Consider the following 15630-nt stretch of genomic DNA (forward strand, 5'->3'; position numbering starts at 1 on the left):
TAATCTATCAACTAGTCCTGTGCCCGGGGGTGTGCACGGCATATATGAGTGCACAGGATATGAGGGATTGAATGTCCCTGAGGAGTCTCAGAAGTAATGTTGGAGAACCCAGACCAGTGCCTGTTGGGCAGAATAGTCACCATTGATGTTCAGTTGTGCAATACCCATTGTATCTGTCTGTCTGTCTGTCTGTCTGTCTGTCTGTGTCCCTTTCATGCCCATACTGTACATTATATGGGGAAGATCGCTTATCTCTGTCTGTCTGGCTCTCTTTTATGCCCATATATGGTGTTCCGTGTCCAGGCCAGTCTGTGATGTCATCTCCAAATTTGGGCACTGTAGTGAATAGTGATGTCAGTCATCTCCAAATTTGGTCACTTGTTTCATCATGTCAAGACAGACATTATTTGGGCATTGTTTCAGCATGCGGTTCTAACCATTGCGGAAACACTGTTTAGTATCAGTGATGTCAGCATGCAGACAGACAGACAGACAGACAGACAGACAGACAGACAGACACATTAACCTACAAAACAGATATAGTTTTGCAGAGTGGTCCTACTTGAAGACCCCCTCTCAGGAGACTGAGTTTCAAATGCAGGTGGTTACAATATACCGTAGCGCATGCATGTTCAGCTTTCTACACTGCTTTGTACCAGCCGACCAGCTGTGTAACCGACTCTTCTGAAAGTCGCCAGACATATATTTTTCTCTTGGGTTTCATGCAACGAATGCAAAAAATAAGTCATGGCCAACAAGTTCCATACGAACCATCTTTCATGCACACACACTTCAAATCAATTCAATTTGCTGCACAAGAATAAAGAATGCATGCCGAATTAGGCCTGTAGGGTCGTGTGGTCGACTCATGAGGTGCAAATGCCTGTGCAAATAAATACATAAACTAGTGGTTCTTTAGGTGAGGTCCTTGCGGGGATTCCAGGGGGTCCCCAGCAAAATGTGTTAAAACAACACAAACATTTTAACCACTTCGTCCATTTGTACGTTGACTATCGTCACATGGGTTTACAAGCTAACGGCACTTTGTGCCACGCTGCAAGCTTGTAGATCTGCTTAGAATTTGGCTTTAACCTCACAAAGAGTGTGTGTGTGTGTGTGTGTGTGTGTGTGTGTGTGTGTGTGTGTGTGTGTGTGTGTGTGTGTGTGTGCGTGCGTGCGTGTGTGGAGCTATAGGGAGCAAGCTGAGCTTGGTTAGGATGGTGATTGTTGGGGCTCCGGGGGTTAAAAACATGTCAGTGTTTTATGTATAGGCTATAACATAATTGGAGAGGGCTGGAGCCCATGAGACATCAAATATATCGGACATGAGGCCGGCATTATAGGGAGAGCGAGGCAGCCGATTCCATGCACAACAAAAGGAAATTTATTCTGACATGAACTTCCCTCTTAACCTCATCATTACAACAGTTTAACACAGTAATTAGTCATGAATTGAACTAAACAAATACATGGCATTATCAAAACATATATAAATAATATTATATGTGTGTGTGTGTGTGTGTGTGTGTGTGTGTGTGTGTGTGTGTGTGTGTGTGTGTGTGTGTGTGTGTGTGTGTGTGAATAATAATAATAGGCTACTGTAAATTCTAATGTTATTGTAATGTTTGTCTCAATTGATATTTTAGGCAATTATCCATTGGTAGTTTTCTGAATAGTTTGTTATAACTTAGGCTATATTATGTTTCTTTTTTGTTCGTTTTTTTACTAACAAATCTAGCAAGACCTGCGACCAAAATGGCAGTATTAGGCCTAATTAAACAAAAACGAATATCCAATCCCATACAAAAGACAAAATGAAATAAGAACACCAAAATTGACTGGAGTCTGGGATGGAGAGAGTTTTGCATCAAACCTTGTCGCCAAATATCAGAACAGTTGAGCACACAGGCTTGTTAAACATGCGTGTATAGTTTATTGCATCATTTGCATCATTTAATATGATTATGAATTATATATAGACTAGTTAATGGTGCGCTATGATTACATTTCTTTATCTCATCACCACCATAAGACACTATTGAAACACAACACACTATTGAACTTGAATTTAGTTCTTGAGGAAACAAAGAGGAAAACGTTTGAATACAATATCAGCACATTAAAAAGCTGTCTAGTGACCTAGTGAGAAATTGTGGTATTGCCCTTTAAGCATTAGTGACCACGCTTTGACCTATATTCCCTTTTTAAATAGACGTGAATGACATTATTCGTTGTTTTTGAGCAATTCAAGGATGTACAATAATCCCTTGTGATGCCTATGTATGGAGTACCCTCCTCATAATAACGGCAGACTAAAAACGCACATACATACATACATAAGTAATAACTTGTGTGTAAACAGAACAAACACACATCCAATTAAAAACAAATGACATGCCATACTGCGCGCATATATTACCCATGCAAACCTATTTCCCTGCACTTTGGAGTTTGAGATAGAGGTCTGCTTATCCGCATTTCAATTAGTTTATTTAACGGGGTAGAAAGGGAAAAGTGAATAATAATAGTCGGGGTCTGCATGCGCCTCGTGCGGTTTGGTTCAGCGGGTTCACATTCTCCAAAAAAGCCTAAAAAAAATAAAAAATAAAAAAGTATACTCCGTCGCGCGCGGGCGTCGCGCGAGGAGTTGGAAAACGAGCACAGATAAGCTACAAGCTCACAGCGCGGCACGAAAGTGCCGCCGCTGTGGGCTTGTAGCTCTGCTGCTCGTTTTCTCCCCGTGCGTTGCGCGACACCGCCGCGCCGGCGAAGCACGAAGCGAGCTTCTCATTCTTCCACTGTGTCCTTAAAGACGGGTCACGTGAACCCGCCCCCCGTCCTCATGACGTAGTGCCAGAGGCGTCAATTGGGTATGGCCAAGCTATATGGCAGCTGCCATACCTTGGCTACAGGAGGGGGAAATAATAGAATGTACTTTTCATTGTGCGCGCGTGCCAAGACACCAGTCATGTTGCCATACCTTAGCTTTTTCTGAACTGACGCCACTGGACGTAGCGCGTCGATTCACACACACACACACACGCACGCACGCACGCACGCGCCCGTGCTCGCAGCCATATCCGTTTTCACTGGAATTAGAACGGAGCGCCGTCCCGAGGCGGTAGGAGCGTGCGTGCTCGTGAACTCAAATGCCCTCGTGCCGTCCGTCCATCCATCAGTTTGTCTGTCCGTCCGTCCATGCTACGACTGACACAATTTCCCGGTTCTGACGCTAATAGGCTACACTCAGGTCAGTTTGTTAAACTCACCGACGACAAAAAGTAAACTCCGTCTTTTATTTCTTGAGGGGGAAAAAAGAAGCAAAAAGAGAAAGAAATATGTAAAATAGCCCAACACGCCGAGGAATTTTTTTTGCACTATTTCAGAGACGGTTACACTAGTGTACAAGTAGCAACAACTGATAGAGAGAGAGAGAGAGAGAGAGAGAGAGAGAGATGGAACAAGTGCGCAACAACACGGATACAAAATAACAACAAAGCATCCATTGGTGGGTCCACGCCCTCTCTCTCTCTCTCTCTCTCTCACACACACTCTCTCTCTCTCCATCTCTCTCTCTCTGTCTGTCTGTCCAAAAAAAAGGCGAACGAATAGAAAAGTGTGATATCGCTTTTATGCTAACGGAAACACAACTACAACAGACTGCTTTTGGGAGAGAGAAGAGAGAGAGTCATGCGGGCGGCACATGTCTTCAGGGGGCCTACTGTACTGTAGTATAGCTGCTCCTCTGCTCATGATAGAAACTATAAGTTTACTACAAAATGGAATAACAAGAGCCTTCTTCAGCAGCACAGTGCTATAAAGATGAGGAGTGTTGCTGCTGCTCCAGCGCCACTACTAGCCGACGCGTCTTGTCTCATCTCCAACACGGTAGGAAGAGGCTCTCATATTATGGGAGAACTCACTTTGTTTTCACTCCCTATAGGCTGTAATAGTGATATAGATAGTCACCCCTTTGTTTGTCCCTTTATTGTTATCCGGCGTAGGCCGCCTGTCTGTCTCGACATATAGGATCAGTGGTGGGAAAAGCACTCACCTTTCTTCTTCTTTTTTTTACTCATAAAGTATCAATATTGCAGTATAGAAATAGGCTACTCTGTTGCAAGTTAAAGTCCGGAATTCAAAATGTACTTGAGTAAAAGTAGGCTACGAAAGTATTGGCATCAAACTATAGGCCTATAAAGTAGCCTATAAGTAAAGTAGCCTTCAAAATGTTTGAAAATAGCAATCTACATTGCGACGCGTTGTGAGCTTGGATAGCTTCAAATAGGTCTTAAGTGGATTAATGTAGGCTATGTTTTATAGGCCTAAATATAATCATAATCAATTATGCAAATTAACTCACTAAAAATGTCAAATAATTGTAGTGGAGCCTATTGTAAAAGTACAATAGGCCTATTTGGATCCGAGATATGGAGTATAGAAGTAAAAGTATTGGAAATTGGAAATACTCAGTAAAGTAGGCCTACACATACCTCAAAATTGTACAGTAAGTAAATCTATAGGAGGATAGCCTATACCAGCTGTTCATATGAACTGACCTGTAGTAGGCTACAGTAGGTCTATGCATTATAGGCTATCTTATCTATAGCCTATTTATGTCGTCGTTATTGTTCTCCTATAATGTCCGTGCTTGTGGTCATCTGGAGGAGCCCTGGGGCCGACATTTTACACTTGTCCACCGGGTGCTGTGTTGTGTTGTTTAGGTAGGAGAATGATTTCACCAAAGGGGACAAGCGACAACAACACCTAATAAGGTATAGCTGTAGCATGCCTTGCCCGGCCATCATCACACAGCTTGTATTGGATCAAGAAAATCATAGATGTTGATAGATTTTGACATTTGCATAGGCCTGCATAGAATAGATACGAAAGTAAAAGTCAGACCCGATCAAATAGCCTACATGCGTGATAGTCTTTCTTGATCCAAGGCTGCAATCAAAGGCTTACTTTATATAGGCTACATGATATCATCGACATCGTAGCTATGTTATAAGACTCTGTCGCTTGCCGAAAAGTGTATGCAAATCCACAAAGCTAACGCCGCGTCGCTAGCAAACTATACTGTACATCTGTTGTTCTTTTTCGGCCAGCGATGCCGCTGTACGACGGACTATAAACGAGGCTTAAGTTTGTTCTTCTATAGTAGGCTAGTCTTTTTTCTCTCTTTTTTTTACACCTCCTGGCACCACGTGCTTGTTGGACAAAACTCTGCAATTGTATAGCCTACGCATCTGTTGTGTTGTGTAAAGGTTGCATGGATTTTAGGCGAGAGAGAGAGAGCAAGAGAGAAGAGAAGCTGTTTCCGAACACTTTCATTGGAGTGGGTGGGCAGCACCTGCAGCTGGAGGGAGGACACAGGGTTCATCAGCACGGGGTATAACTTCGTTTAGCAGCGTATTGTATTAGGCTATAGGATGATATTCCTCTCAATAAGTTAGATTTGGAGGCTCATCATATGCAGCTTTTATAGGCCGTTTGCGTTAAAAGTCGATGCCATCAGATCTGCCCTTTTCGTATAGGCTGCTACGGCGTGCCGTATTAACAATTAATATTGGACATCCGGTGGCACTGCCAACTGCGCCCCATTTTTTTTGTCTGAGTGTGTGTGTGTGTGTGTGTGTGTGTGCGTGCGTGCGTGCGCTTAAAAAGGATTCCCGTTGATTCGGCTGGATATCAAAGTGAACGGTGAGAGCATCTGGTTTTATAATATGCAAATTTGTGGAGGATATAGGCTATATAGGCTACATCATTATTTTTGGGAAAGCATTTAGGATCGGATGGTGCTGCTGCAGCTGCTGTTATAGTGTGGAAGATGTGAAAGTGTGTGTGGTGCCCTTTTTTCCTCTCGCTTTGCATGCATGCCATGCGGGAGTCGGTCGGGACACCGTGCACGCTGCCATGGCACCTTCTTAGAGACGTTCATTATCTTTGTTGTGCCCTGATCCAGCTGTGCAGGCAGACCAGACCACCGTGTTGTAGTAGCCTAGGCTACTACGTTACGTGGTGTGTCCCAACTATAGACGTTGTCGCGGTCCACTACTCGGTCTGATATCTAGTTCGGGGAAATAATAATTGGGGGGACGCACGTACGGATTGGGCACGCAGCGAAGCGTGGGAGAGCCATATACTTTTGTTTCTCTGTCACATCAGCATCGAAGGAGGAACACAGAATCCACAAGGACACAGGAGGAGGAGAGAGGAGAGGAGAAGGACACATGAGAGAGGAGGGGAGGGGATGGGGGCATCGGGTTCATTTTAGGTATTAAAAGGCTAGCAGCGGTCCTTTCTCTCTCGCGCACGGTAATAATAATGGCTATGTAGTGTTTCAAGTTCCTGCTGAGGACAAAATAAAGGTGCATTTTCTATGCGAGGCAGTGCTTTGTCCTCCGCCGCCCATGATCGGATCTTAATTTGGTAAATTGGCCTCCCAGACAGCCAGCAACCCCCCCCCCCCCCCCCCCCCCCCAGCCCGCCCGCCCCCCAGTCAGCCCCCGGTGATGGTGGGTTCCCGTCTCGGTCGGCTCGCCACGCGCGACGATTCCACGCTGCTGCTATTAGACGATAGTGCTATCATCAGTCACACATCTGCCAGAATACGCGCGTGTGTGTGTGTGTAACGAACTGTGTATGCGTGTGATTTTCTTTTTTTATAGGAGCACTTTTCCGAGAGAGATTTATAGAATGTGTTGGTTTCGGTCGGAGCAACAGAGGGGATTAATGCGCGCGTAACCCTCATCCCCATCATCCATCCATCCTTCCTTTGCACAGGCAACTGAGGCAAGCCGATCCTTTCTAATGTTTTACATTGCATTGCATTGCATAATGAGGCCTGGTGCGTGTGTGGTGTGCAGGGTTCAGTTGTTTGGTCTAACTGCTCATGTTTATAGAATGTTGTCAAGTAACTCGATTCATCAGCCAACGCTTACTTAGCCTATTTATAAAGGAGTAACCCAGGGAAGGTGCAATTCCAAACTCTAAATTGTATATATATGCTTGTCTGTGGTCTTTCTCTGCACTGCATTATTGATGCAGTTTTTTTTGCACACCTACCAGATTATTTAAGATTTACACTTCAATTGACACTTTATTACCCATTTATTATAACTTTTATTACCTTAATTGTATTATACCTTGTTTTTATATTGTATGTTGGACATTCTGGCAGAGTCTGCAACAACAACCTTTTACTGCACATACAGTTATAAGCAGTCTTGATTTCACGTGAAGAATCACATTTCTGGATTATTGGTGTTTAAACTATTGCACAGTTTCAATTACTTACATTCAGGTGCCCTCCCTGCTATATACATTTATAGTACTTCTTACTGTGGTCATTTAATGAACACTGTGCATGGTCTTTATGCTGTGTTTTTTTTTTCTGTGCTTATATAGCCTACATGTTTTTCACGATGCTTCCCACAAGTCCCATCAACATGTCGAGCTCAGCGAGTTAGATGTAAGTTATAGCTGGAATGAGGCTTATTCAACTATAAAGCTCATTTCACATGGAATCTCTTAAGAGCACCTCTGGCCGGGGCCTTATTTGGCAGCATGTGCCTAGTGTACACAGTAGGCTAACTAGAAAAGTTGCACACTCATTAAACTTGACAACTCTGTATATGGACCTCCAAAGTAAGAAAAGGTGTGTGTGTGTGTGTGTGTGTGTGTGTGTGTGTGTGTGTGTGTGTGTGCGTGCGTGCGTGCGTGCGTGCGCGCGCGTGTGTGCGTGTGTGTGTGTGTGTGTGTGTGTGTATCGGGGGTCACATGCAAGCCCACACGTTTTGCTTTCATGAAATGCACATTGCACATTGTAGAATTGATAAAGTTTGTAGATAGACTGTTTTTAAAATATTCTTGAAAATTCTTCCGGATTTTCACCTGTAATGAAATGCCCAAGATATAGCCTGGCATGGCCAGACTAATGTCACTGCATGCCTGGAATCTCTGTGGAACCTGCATTTCCAAGAGGCGATTATTTTTTATTTATTTTTATAAACATTTTTTCATACTGGGCCCTGATTGGTGCCCCATGCACAACTCCGGGGAAGGGAAATCCAATCACAAGTGAGCCAGACCAAATCAGCAGGGCTTCTTTTTTTTTCACTGGCAGATTCGTCTAGTTTTCAGGCTACCCAAAATAGGGCTACCAGGGTTAAAGTGGCTTTAAGTAAGTTACAGTTGTTGGCAGAGGCCATCGGGTTCTTTGCTGGTAGCTAAATATAAACCTAATGCTGATGGCTACAGTTCTAGGTGCTTATTAGAGAAGACCTGGCGGAGGTGATGCCACTTATAGTTGTTACTCTGACTTTGTTGACCTGCAGTGGAATCCTACTTGAAGGCTGTGTTTATGGCCACAGTGCCCATGGCCAGTGACCTTTGGAATGAGGCTATGTTGAATCAACATTCAATAAATGATTGCTAGGTTGTTTTTTTTAATACACAACTGATGGCTATATATATGGATAGCATTTTACAAACACACGTAGCCGAAAAGTAGTAGAGACTTGAAATGGACAATAATGCACCGGACCTCAGAGCTTTACTTGAAACCTAACTAAGCACTATAGTAACGATGGTCATATATTGAAGGGATATGGATGAGAGCAGCAGGTACAGTACGATATGTCTTGTTTTTACATGATCAGTGTTTGGTTTTGTGTTGTTGTTTTTTTGTGCCAGTAAAACACAATGTCGCCTTATCTATTTGATAACCGACAGAACTCCTCAGGGAGGGCACATAGAAATGCTTACTTTTCAGAACCTCTTCCCTTTTAAGAAATATGCCACTTCTGTATGAAGAGACAGAGGCTGCTGCTTGTCCTTTTCAAACATCGAGTGGGGGGACAAAACGTGCATTATCTTGACGTCGTTGACATGTTGTGTCGCCATGGCTTTATCGTCGGTATATAACAGCAGCGACGACGACAACAGCAAGCCCTGTATGTCGGCTCTTGTTTACGGCTTCGTGTGCGTTATGTGTGTGTAGGATGCATGAGCCATTTCTCCTCGCAGCATGCCAAGGAGGTGCCACAACCTCTCAGCCGATTCCCATTTCCTCATTCTTGCGTGCCTGAGGTCACTGCGCCACAGACATTGTATAGCACTGTTCTCGGTCCCCGCTGAACCTGGTTCAGTTTGAGACGCTTCCTCCTACATTCACATAGAGGTGTATTGTTGTGGTCTGCGGAGACTTGGGATCAGCCAGAGTGTGTGTGTGTGTGTGTGTGTGTGTGTGTGTGTGTGTGTGTGTGAGAGTGTGTGTGAGAGTGTGTGTTTATATTGCTTTGTGTTTCATCATCCCAGGCTCAGAGGAGTGCCTCGAGCATAGAAGATGGGCCCGCATCTCTGTTCCTCTCCATGCTCTCTCCTGGTGTCACAACTTCTTCAGCGAAGAAGTTGTGACATGTATTTATCAATTAGCATGGTTTATAGCTGTGCTACAAATAATATCGATACGCCAATAATATATCATATCGTACTAATTGCAGATGTGCGTATCGGCAGAGGCTACTTAGTTTTATCGATGCTGCGTGTGATGCATTTTGGAAAAATAAACCCAGAATTGTGTGTGTGCGTGTGGGTGCGCGTGTGTGTGTGTGTGTGTGTGTGTGTCTGAGACTAAGACATGAGTTATTTGCAAGTAACATTATTGTTGTGTCATGGCCTCTGTATTCTTCCTATCGCCAAAATAAAAGTCTGGGTTTCCGAGGCTATGGCCTCTGTATCGTGACACGTATAGGTTGTATGCAATACCCATTCCTACCGGGGTTGACCATTCAGTTCATAAGATCTACGTCTAGTGCGCTGTGAGTTAAGTGGTTAATCAGATTAATAGATTTAGTTGATTGTAGAGATTCTCTTAGAATTATTTCGTGTCGATTTGTTGTTATATAAGGAAAGAAAAAATGTCTTCTTGATTATTCGATTAGACATGGAAGTCGGTTATTGGTTCCACATAATCGTCTCTGTCGGGTGGAAACCTCATACGTCCAAAATTGTTACTTTTCAGGATTCAAATCCAAAAGTATCAAAAGTGACAGATCTACAAGCTCGAAACACGTCCCTTCTAGATCTGCTACTTTTTATGCTTTTGTGTGACACTGTAGTATGATCAAGTAGGGCTTTGATTTACGAAAAAAAACACAAAAAGTTAGAATATGTCGAGGAGAGGTTTCTGCCCAGCCCTAACCTGACCCCTTCTTCCCCTCCAGCTGGGGAGGCTGAGAGCTGCAGGAACGAGTCATGTGAAGAGGACTTAAAAGTTGACCTTCCCAACTTGAACCTCGTCACCTTAGGTAAGTGACAGCTTCCCTCTTCACTCCCCTCTGGACTCCATCCAGCCACCTCCCACTCTGGAACTCTGCCTTGAAGCTGCAATCCATAGCTTTTCTCTTAGTGAATAAAAACATTGTTTTCATCATTCTGTATGTTAAAACAATGAAATAATAAAAGAGTATAGCCGCACATTGGTAGCTGCCGATGCAATTTTATATTGTGGACACAGATACAAAGACCATTGTTTCAGACAGACAAGCTGCCTTCTTCAGTTACATACAATCTTCTATTGAGAAATGTACTGTATCTCCTGTGGTCACATAAAGGACCACTACTGCTTGACAAGTGATATAGCATGGAAGCTGAAAATGCAATCTATCCTCCGCCCAAACTGTATTTTTTTGTAGCTCAGCAGTAGAAACTTTGGCGTTGTTCGCTCGCGTGACGGACCCACGGGTAAAACGCGAAAGGATTACAACTTTTAATCCTGTACTATACTTTGTTGCATGTGGGTGCCACACACCAAAAATTGCCAATCTACAAGCTATTGAGGGGGCTTGTAGATCTGCTCATTTCGGTGCACAGCACTGCCACACAACCAAGTATTAATCAGGCTTTATTCCTCTGCTTGTTCCGTGGAGCTGATCTTTGTGGTTTGTTTGTACGTTGCAGCTGAACACACACACCATTAGCACTGTGACCACACCCTGACACCCACCTGCCTCGGGCATGCCTCAGGTAAAACACACCCCACACACTTTACCTAATAATGCTCGTCTCAATGGGCTTTCACTGGATTTCATGTGTGCGCGTGCGTGTGTGTGTGTGTGTGTGTGTGTGTGTGTGTGTGTGTGTGTGTGTGTGTGTGTGTGTGTGTGTGTGTGTGTGTGTGTGTGTGTGTGTGTGTGTGCTCTCTTCTACTCCAGCCGGGCATGAATGGGATGGAGCCTGCTTTTGGCGAGGCCTATGGGGGCCACAGGGGCCTGCTGAGCCCCTACCCTCTGGCCATGTCGCCACTAGGGGGCAGGACTGAGTACGACCAGGTGAGGCCCCCATGCACACAGTATGCAGACAGAGAGATCAGTCACTTCACTTGGCTTCAGTTCAAAATGCTCATATACAGTAGACGGTTTCATTCTGTAAACAATAACACAGCTGTCCTGAAGGTTTCAACCTTTGTGAACTTCCTGTTTGTGGCCGTTGCCCTGACTCATGATATAAAATGATACAAACCATCGGAGATAGAGCTTATAGTTTTAATGTTAGTAACGTTATTTTGTTTCATTCCATTGCCTACAAGCGTCACACACAGAAGGTTAAAAGACAATCGAGGATATAAAAGAAAACACAGAATCAACAAACATAGATATAAATAAATCAAACAGAGAATACAACATTTTAAAAGCTAACACAAATCTCAGCACATGCTTGACATTGTTTCTTCAAACAATAGCCTTAAATAAATACAATAGACTAAAATAAACGTACTAAAGCCAAATGTATTATTAGCCTAAATGTTTTATTGTTAGTAGTGGTGTTAGTTTTAAATAGGTGTGTGTTGCAGACCCTGTAAGACCTACAGTATGAGGCTATAAAGAGCTAAATAACCAGATGTGATTTGACTTGTAAACAGCTGACAGGATGTTGACAAAGGTTTCACATGTGCAACAATAGAATGTTGAAATAAACCCTAACCATATACATTCAGCACAGTACACATCCGGTGTCATCATAACTCTTACACCAAAACTGTATGGCGTTGCTCTAAAAATGCATTTTTGCAGTGATTGTTGCAGTTAGTCAGATAATATCACAACTCTCTTTTTACGTATATAGCTGCCTTGTTGTTAAATCACTTCATATCGAATGCTAAAGGTGATATTGTTGTGTTAAATAGCTCTATATTCTGAAAGTACCCATTGCTGTATAGAGTGTCAGTAACAGGAGTCTCAGTGTCTCTCCAGCTCTTTATTGACTGAACAAACACTATAGCAATGATTACTATAAGAATGTAGTGCTTTAACCTTTTAACAAGTCCCTTTTTGTTTTTTAACCAAAAAATATCACTTACCCTGTTTAATAATTAAAGGTTTATAGCAGTGGTTCTAAAAGTGGGGCCCAGGGACTCTCAGGGTTCATTGAGGGGGTTCCAAAGGGACCCATACAGGCTTGTAACTCTGAGAATGTACAAATGGAACATTTATTATTATACGCTACACACTCTCAGAGTCATGGGGATCCTTGAAATGAAAATCTGACGGGTGGAAACTGCCGGGTCCAGAACTGTTACTTTTCAGGATTAAAATTCAAAAAGAGCAAAAGTAGCAGATCTACAAGCTCAAAAGGCGCCGCTTCGCGTATCGTTCTAGCTACAGTACTTGCGCCGGCAGAGCGTGCAAGTACTGTGTTCGGCTGTGTATGTAGGTAGGTACGTAGGTATAGGTTAGTAGCCGTATGTGTTTAAGCCCGTAGCCCAATCAGGGACCAGCATTTCTGTCAACGTCATCATTAACAGCCAATGAGGGACCAGCATTCCTGGTGATGCCAATGGTGATGTCACTGGCATCGCCAGTGGTGATGCCAGTGGTGAGAACCTCATGGCGCGTTCTGCTGGCGCACAAGTAGGCCATACATGGCCTACTTGTGCACGAGGTGCAAGTTGGCACCTCGACAGAGTGCAGTTCTAGTTTTATTTTAACTATAATTACCACATGGATAACGTTGTGTTTTACAACTCACCACCAGAGCGTGCTCCTGATGCTGGGCTCCCCGGCGACGCCGCGCAAGCGTCCCTTCGAGCTCCTGAGCGACCTGGTGGACGACGGGGGCCTGGGCGAGGACCTGCCCCCGGAGCGCTGGGACGTGTCGGCCCTGGACGAGATGACCCGCTACACCAAGCTGGGCCTGGAGCCGGCCTTCGCCTCCGAGGAGGAGAGCACCGTGCTCATGGGCCGCTGGGGCCGCAGCAGCTGGGAGGAGGAGGAGGAGGAGACGAGGAGGAGGAGGAGGAGCGAGGAGGCTGCGGGACAGCCACGGCAACAGCAAGCGGCGGCGGAAGGAGGAGGTGAGGCCTGTCACAGATTCTTTTACATAACCGCCCGATTGCAATTTTAATTTTTACTTTTTTAAGATATCTTTGGGGCTTTTTGCCTTTATTGATAGTACAGAAGGTAGACAGGAAACAGGGAGAGTGACATGCAGCAAAGACAGTCGGGATCGGGACTCAGACCCGCGACGCGCTGTCAGGTCATAGATCAAAGTCTATGTGCCTGGACCGCTAGGCCAGCGGATGCCCCTGGTTGCCATTATAATAATCTACAATTGTTTTGTAGATCTACAAGCTTACAATAGGTGTTGTGTTTTAAGCTTGTAGATCAGCTATTTCCACTATATTTAGGGGGGAAAGTATAACATTATTATAAATGTGTCAGTCATTTCTTATTACTTGTATCTAAGTTACTTCATATCTGCCCTGTGCAATTTGTGATCACGAAGCCTAAAATCCCCAAATAAATCAAAACTGTACCGGTACTTGTTGTTCCAAAGTCCACAATTAAATCCTAATTATTTGCGTGACCATTAATCGTCAACCTTTAAATTTGTCATCGTTACAGCCCTAGGAGGAGGACAGCTCGCCGCCGCCGCTGCGGAGAGGGCAAGCGCCTCCGTCACCGCCAGCGGGGGAGGAGGAGGAGGAGGAGGGGTGGGGGTAGCAGGAGGGGCGGGGCAGGGCGGGCCCATGATGACGCGGAGAGGACACAGGGTGGAGGTGTACCAGGTGGCGCAGGAGGAAGAGGAGGCGGCGGCAGCGGCGGTGGTGGAGGCGGCCAGAGTGGCAGCCAGCGCTGCTGCGGGTCTGGCTCTGGAGCACTGCAGCACAGAGGAGCACAACTACTCCCTCTGCCAGGGGGCAGCAGGAGGAGGAGAGGCGGGGGCGGTGTCCCCCCACCACCACCACCACCACCACCCCCAGACAGTGATGGAAGAAGTATACTCACATGTTTTTTACTTAAGTGGGGAAAAAAAGGATCAAGACTCTGTTACACGTAGAAGTGCCGTATTCAAAATGCACTCAAGTAAAAGTACAAAAGTATTGGTACCAAAATGTATTTAAAGTAGGCCTACAAGTGTAAAAGTAGTCAGTATGCAGAATGTCCCATTTCACACGTTTTTAAAAATTGTGAATTTGTAGATCGGCTATTTTCAAATGAGAGAAATGCATATACTGTAGGGCTGAAGTGGTTAATGTATGTTTTGTAATAATAATCACAATCTACAAAGTAGTAACTAAAGTTTTCAAATAAATGTAGTGGTAGTAAAACTACAATGTTTGGATCTGAGATGTAGTGGAGTAGAAGGCATGCATGCAACTTGGCTAAATATGTATTTTTAGACGCAATGAGCCCATTCCCAAGATGCACCGCAATCTTTCATGGGCAGATGTGACTTATGGGGGCTGGTGTAAATAGTAACAAAGACATTGCTGGCTTATTGTGTCTAAAAAGACATATTTAGCCACTTTTACGCATGCCCCCACCCACTGAAATCAAAATACTAAAATTGCTAAAACAATAGAAAGCAGTAAATGTCTAATTACAATCTTACAAAAATATATGAACCCTTGTTGTAAAATAACAAAGTTGTACTTGAGTACATGTACTTATCAGTTACTTTACACCACCACCGCCCCCCAGACAGAAGAGGAGGAAGAGGAAGAAGAGGAGGGACAGGCAGAGGCCACAGCGCGGCACAAAGACAGACACGAGGAGGAGAGCCCGCCGTGTGGCAGGAGCGACGAGGAGCCTGCCAAGAAGGAGGAGGAGGAGGCAGAGGTGGAGGTGGAGGAGGAACGGGACGAGGACGAGGAGGAGGACGAGGACGAGGACGAAGGAGAGGACGGGGCGGAGGAGACGACGGTCGAGGCTGAAGATTCCAGCTCGTCTGAGACGGAAGGCGGTGAGTTAGTTCCCCGTTCTGTTGTGTGACTGTTGGTGGGACACTCCTCCCCCCTATACCCATTTAGGCCTGAACGCAAATCTATGTCACTTTAGACTTTGACCCACTTTAACCATTATGTTATGCTTTAAGATAAGCTATTTTTGACAAACATTTGTGCAAGTCTTTGAATATTTTGACCCGATTCGATAAATGTCTTATAAATCCTTCCTCTAAATCAGTGGTTCTCAAACGTCAAATGTCAAGGAACCGCCAAAATGATACTGTATGTACCGGTATGGCCACAGACCATCTCAAAATATTTAGTTTCAGGTGATTGGTTCTCATAATATGTGAGCAAGTCTTGGTTTTTTGTATGCCCTGAAACAAAACAAAAAA

At 44.4% G+C, this 15630-nt stretch overlaps 1 protein-coding gene across 1 annotated transcript in view; it reads left to right on the forward strand.

Annotated features, from left to right (window-relative positions):
* The first annotated feature begins 3166 nt into the window (after positions 1-3166).
* Positions 3167-15630, forward strand: part of LOC308282154 (uncharacterized protein) — a 313805-nt gene continuing 301341 nt past the window's right edge. Inside the window, exons 1-8 of the mRNA XM_080722498.1 lie at positions 3167-3250; positions 3805-3888; positions 10233-10316; positions 10969-11034; positions 11223-11339; positions 13042-13360; positions 13911-14284; positions 14991-15252. Of these exons, the coding sequence (XP_080578624.1) occupies positions 11026-11034; positions 11223-11339; positions 13042-13360; positions 13911-14284; positions 14991-15252 (1081 nt within the window). The 5' untranslated portion in view covers positions 3167-3250; positions 3805-3888; positions 10233-10316; positions 10969-11025. The remainder of the gene's footprint in view (positions 3251-3804; positions 3889-10232; positions 10317-10968; positions 11035-11222; positions 11340-13041; positions 13361-13910; positions 14285-14990; positions 15253-15630) is intronic.

Source organism: Nannobrachium achirus (genome assembly GCF_963921795.1).
Source record: "Nannobrachium achirus genome assembly, chromosome: 3".
Taxonomy (NCBI): domain Eukaryota; kingdom Metazoa; phylum Chordata; class Actinopteri; order Myctophiformes; family Myctophidae; genus Nannobrachium; species Nannobrachium achirus.